This window comes from Lithobates pipiens, unplaced genomic scaffold (assembly GCF_037356315.1).
Source record: "Lithobates pipiens isolate NorthernLeopardFrog02 unplaced genomic scaffold, aLitPip1_a1.2 Scaffold_28, whole genome shotgun sequence".
In the NCBI taxonomy this organism is placed as follows: domain Eukaryota; kingdom Metazoa; phylum Chordata; class Amphibia; order Anura; family Ranidae; genus Lithobates; species Lithobates pipiens.
The window spans coordinates 139,507,117-139,513,254 of record NW_027507789.1 but is presented as its reverse complement, the minus strand read 5'-3'; the positions used below and the strand labels follow the sequence as shown (position 1 = coordinate 139,513,254).

General features: G+C 42.6%; 1 protein-coding gene across 1 annotated transcript in view; it reads left to right on the top strand.

Annotated features, from left to right (window-relative positions):
• Positions 1-701: 701 nt before the first annotated feature.
• Positions 702-6,138, top strand: part of ENPP7 (ectonucleotide pyrophosphatase/phosphodiesterase 7) — a 37,955-nt gene continuing 32,518 nt past the window's right edge. The window contains exon 1 of the mRNA XM_077459615.1: positions 702-979. Coding sequence (XP_077315741.1) covers positions 736-979 — 244 coding nt within the window. The 5' untranslated portion in view covers positions 702-735. The remainder of the gene's footprint in view (positions 980-6,138) is intronic.

Below are 6,138 nucleotides of genomic sequence, written 5' to 3'. Positions count from 1 at the left end.
AATGAAAAACATTAAAAGAAAATCATGAATGAACACTCACCAAACTTCTACTAACACAAAATTAGCAGAAGGAGCCCAAAGGGTAGCGCAAAAGAGCTTAAAAAACACTTAGTACATCTAGTACGTCACTACGTTCGTAATTGTTGGCCAACATTTGTGTGTCCGTATGTATGCAAGACAAGTTTGAGCCAACGCCCTTCAGACAAAATTCCACAGTTTTGTTGGTGGAAAGTCCGACTGTGTGTAGGAGGCTTTCGTTTTAATCACCTGAGTGGCAGTTCATTAACAGTATAGTTTTGCTTACCTGAGTGGTAGTTCCTAAACAGTTTACTTTTACTTACCCGAGTGGCAGTTCATGATCAGTTTTATTTCACTTACCTTCACTAGTGGAACGTATAAGGGAAGGTAATAAAGAAAGAAGGCAGATCAACTTGAAACAAAAACTGCCTTCCTATTAATTTAAATGTGATTGTACAGCATGTGCTAACGTTATAAATGATTTATTGTCATTTTATTCCTGATATACAAGTCTTATAAAAACACCACAGCAGTAACATCTTGTGCAAAAAACATTTTCAAAGTAAACTTGTGAAATGTTAGTTCCAGATAGCTATTGATTACTCTGCATTGTAAAGATTGTAATAGATTAGATATCAGTGTAAACTTTGTTCTTGGATATTATAAATCTATGAACCTGAATATCAGTTGTTCACTTTCTTCCTTGGCCCAGCGGCAATGAAGATGTTAGCATTGTGTACACTGCTGTCTGCTCTTGTGTTATTGACTTCATCTGCCCCTCTTCAAAGGAGAGCCCCCCACAAGCTCTTGCTCATCTCCTTTGATGGCTTTCGCTGGAATTATGACCAGGACGTAGATACCCCCAATATGGATAAAATGAACAGGGATGGTGTAAAAGCTATGTATATGACACCAGCATTTATCACCATTACAAGTCCTTGCCATTTCACCATTTTAACTGGTGAGTATTGATGACAAAGTTTTTCAGCTTGAAGAAATTGAAGTTTGAAGGAATATTAGACTAATGTATTAAATAAAAAGACAGATGAAGATGTAGCTGTATATGTAAATATAAATATTATATATTGTTACTGCTATTGAAATTTTTTTTATAATACAATATATTATATACTGGTACTCCTATTGCTAAACTGTTATAACATCAATACCAATTGTGCCTATGTACTCCAATACACAATTCACATTTGTATGCCCTGAAATCTTTCCAAATTGTTGCTGTTTTTTTTCATGTAGGACAGCCTGTATAGTTTTCTTTTTAATATAGTTGTCTTCCTTAATATCTCCACAAGAAGGACAAGAGTGTATAATAATTGGTGAGTCAATTTACTTTAGCAGAATTATGACTCAAGTTGAGTTTTGTATTGGCTGAAATGGTTATAGGAAATTACTGTTTTATTACAGCTTGATAAACAATGTCGGCTTGGTATCTTTTGAATTGAAAATGTATCAGAAAATGTAATGTTTGTCAAATGACAATGAAAGGGTTTTTTTTTGTTTTTTTATTGCTACAAACTATTTGTTAATTAGCCATAATGCAAAACAAGAACTAACTTTAATGAAAAGACCCACACAGGTAGTTTACCAAACATATTTAAAATATATATACATATATTTACATAAATATACATATTTTTATACTCACATACTGTTTGTACTCAACATAGAACAAGCTAACCAACATCAACAAAAATATGTGACAATATAATTCTTATTAAAGCAAAGAAACACATATGAGGTGTATCCTAAAGGTTTGGTGAATGGTCTCAGAAAACAAAACAGAAAAAACAAACAAATAACCTTAATTGGTCTTCAAAATAATTGTCATCCTTCACAACACACAACGGCAACATTCATAAAGCTTCTGGAAACTTTCAGCAAAGGCCTCTTTAAAAATCAATCGCAGAACTGCAGTCACACATTCTTGGCTTGCTGCCATGCCCACAAAACGTGCGCCTTTCATGATGCTCTTCAGGCGGGGAAACAGAAAGAAGTCCACAGGCTCCAGATCAAGAGAGCTCCATCGATTGTGGCTTGGATTTTGGATTGAACTGGTAGCATCAAGTCTCATCCCCTCTAACAATGGTTCGCAGAAAGGATGGATCCTGATCACACATGGTAATGAAATCTCCAGAGGTTTCCATCTGTTTTACTTTCTATTCGTCTGTCAGCTTGTCCGGCACAAACCGTGAACAGATCTTCTGCTTACCCAAATCTTCGCGGACAATGCACTTGCTAATGCTCAATTCCTCCACCATCAACCATAGAGTCAGTTGCCGATCTTGTGCCAGCATTTATTGCAATCGATCGCTCGTGTCTGGGATTCTACTTGTCAATGGCCGACCCGAACATGGCTCATCCTTCATAGTTTCATAGTAAACCTGCACCAATATTTCACACATCTCTATCGCCATTTTACCCAATTTATAGCAGAACTTGATGTCCGGTCATTGCTCCATTGCACTGTGATCCTGCCTCTCACGCTAACTATTTTGGACTGCCCGAAGTGGGTGTCACTTTTTGGCATGTGTCTAGATAGCCATGCTCATACACGCTCACCTGGCCCATGTTGCCATTGAGATATTGGACCATTCACCAAACTTTTTAGATACATCTTGAAGTCCAGGGTGACCCGTTCCACATCCTTAGTGGGGTTAAGCACCTCAGGTTGCAACCAGCCTGGGAGTGTGTGTACCAGGGCATATACAATTGTGCAGGTTTAGCCTTATTATATCACTAGACAAAGAGACAGCTTGCCCTCATGGTAAGAGTCATCCCCAGTCTGATCAAAATTTCAGCCTTCAACACCCTTGCAGTCTCATGCTGATTCTGGGGTGAAGTATGCCTGCTGGGGATCTAGAAAAGGGGCCAGAACATCTGTTTCAAACAGCCCTTCTCTAGTGGCAATCTTTCCAAAAAGCACCAGACACATTTAAACACTGTCTGCAGAAATTCATTGTAGGGCCTGCTGCACAGTCTTCCATGAATCAGCCTGTGTACCAGATCGGTCTTGTTGCCTTCCAGATTGCTGGGTGATTGTAAGACCACCATTTTTTCAGCCAGCAAACATCTAGCCTCTTCTTGGTTTGTGACTGCTACACCCCACACTCGTCCACAGTAAGGATACACTAAGAAGGGGGGAAGTGGACATCTTATTACACCCACCGGAGTTTTGCATTTTACACAGTAAAGTGAGTTTCTATAGTGAAATACAGTGCTTAGAACTCCGTCTAACTACTTAGATCTTTAATTTTAAAAGCATCGGCAATCCTGCTCATCTCACAGGTTTGCTAATCTGACAACAGTTCGCTGCTTTTAAAATTTAACATCTAAGCAGTCAGACGAAGTTCTAAGTACTGTATTTCACTATAGAAACTCAGTTTACTGTTATAAATGCGTCTAAAATGCAAAACTCCAGTTGATGTAAAAAGATGCCTCTTCTTTGTGTATCCTTACTGTGGACGAGTGTGGGGTGTAGCAGGATGGCGGCGATGGAACATCACTTCTGTAGCAAACTGCGATAGGACGCCGAATATGTTGTTACAAGGGCCTGCTATTGTGCAGCTGTTTCATTGCATAGTGGTCAGTGCTTAAAAGCTCTTCCTTCACTTTTTTGTGTATTTTAGAGCCATCACAGATTTAGTCTGTGATGTAGGATGGGGCTGAATGGCTTAGTCTGCCAGCATTCTCCACCAATTGTGGGGATCGGGTGTAAAACAGGTGTCAGTCTTGACTGCTTTATTTCAGCCAAAAACAAAACTGCCTTTCCTAAGCAAAGGGATAGAACAAAAAAAGGACATAATTTTAGCAATCAAGAAAACCAGCAAACAAGTACAAATAGAAAATTGTGCATCCCTGTTTCCCATCCCCGCATTGGCTGTCAAAATGATTCTCCTGCCTCCTAAGGGGGATCAGAGATTCTTTCTCCCTCTCTGTCTCCAACACACACACAAACTCCCTCTGAGCTCACCTGAATCTAATAGGCATTTAAAGGGGAAATATCTTGTCTTTTATTGTAACCCCTTCTTAGCCCTGCCCCAGAATGATTTTCTAATATACAGTGGTGTGAAAAAGTGTTTGCCCCCTTCCTCATTTCCTGTTCCTTTGCATGTTTGTCACACTTAAGTGTTTCGGAACATCAAACCAATTTAAACAATAGTCAAGGACAACACAAGTAAACACAAAATGCAATTTGTAAATGAAGGTGTTTATTATTAAAGGTGAAAAAAAATCCAAACCATCATGGCCCTGTGTGAAAAAGTGATTGCCCCCTAAACCTAATAACTGGTTGGGCCACCCTTAGCAGCAACAACTGCAACCAAGCGTTTGCGATAACGTGCAATGAGGCTTTTACAGCATCCTGGAGATATTTTGGGCCACTCATCTTTGCAGAATTGTCCTAATTCAGTTACATTAGAGGGTTTTCGAGCATGAACGGCCTTTTTAAGGTCATACCACAACATCTCAATAGGATTCAGGTCAGGACTTTGGCTAGGCCACTCCAAAGTCTTCATTTTGTTTTTCTTCAGCCATTCGGTGGTGGACTTGCTGGTGTGTTTAGGATCATTGTCCTGCTGCAGAACCCAAGTTCGTTTCAGCTTGAGTACACGAACAGATGGTCGGACATTCTCCTTCAGGATCTCTTGGTAGACAGCAGAATTCATAGTTCTCTTCCACTCCTCCATGACGACATCACGGAGCTGGTGGATGTTAAGAGACCTTGCGCTCCTCCACCTTCCGTTTGAGGATGCCCCACGGATGCTCAATAGTGTTTAGGTCTGGAGGCATGCTTGGTCAGTCCATCACCTTTACCCTCAGCTTCTTTAGCAAGGCAGTGGTCACCTTGGAGGTGCATTTGGGGTCGTTGTCATGTTGGATTACTGCCCTGCGGCCCAGTCTCCGAAGGGAGGGGATCATACTCTGTATCAGTATGTCACAGTACATGTTGGCATTCATGGTTCCCTCAATGAACTGTAGCTCCCCAGTATCGGCAGCAATCATGCAGCCCCAGACCAGGACACTCCCACCACCATGCTTGACTGTAGGCAAGACGCACTTGTCTTCATACACCTCATCTGGTTGCTGCCACACATGCTTGACACCATCTGAACCAAATAAGTTTATCTTGGTCTTTATCCATGTCCTTAGTCTTCTTGTCTTTAGCAAACTGTTCGCAGGCCTTCTTGTGCATTATCTTTAGAAGAGGCTTCCTTTCCTGGCAGGCATGTACTGGCCATTGGGACTACCGGGAGTTTCCCGGTGGGCCGATGGCTTAGTGGGCCACTCTGATGTAAGGGGGCTGGTGATGGGACACTCTGGTGTAAGGGGGCTGGTGATGGGACACTGTGATGTAAGGGGGTGCTGATGGAACACTCTGATGTAAGGGGGTGCTGATGGGACACTCTGATGTAAGGGGGTGCTGATGGAACACTCTGATGTAAGGGGGTGCTGATGGAACACTCTGATGTAAGGGGGTGCTGATGGGACACTCTGATGTAAGGGGGTGCTGATGGAACACTCTGATGTAAGGGGCTGGTGATGGGGCACTCTGATGTAAGGGGGCTGGTGATGGGACACTCTGATGTAAGGGGGCTGGTGATGGGACACTCTGATGTAAGGGGGCTGGTGATGGGACACTCTGATGTAAGGGGTGCTGATGGGACACTCTGACATAAGGGAGTGCTGATGGGACACTCTGTTGTAAGGGGGCTGGTGATGGGACACTCTGATGTAAGGGAGTGCTGATGGGACACTCTGATGTAAGGGGTGCTGATAGAACACTCTGATGTAAGGGGGTGCTGATGGGACATTCTGATGTAAGTGGGTGCTGATGGAACACTCTGATGTAAGGGGGTGCTGATGGGACACTCTGATGTAAGGGGACTGCTCATGGGACACACTGTTGTAAGGGGGTGCTGATGGGACACTCTGATGTAAGGGGGCTGGTGATGGGACACTCTGACATAAGGGAGTGCTGATGGGACACTCTGTTGTAAGGGGGCTGGTGATGGGGCACTCTGATGTAAGGGGGCTGGTGATGGGACACTCTGATATAAGGGGGCTGGTGATGGGACACTCTGATGTAAGGGAGTGCTGATGGGA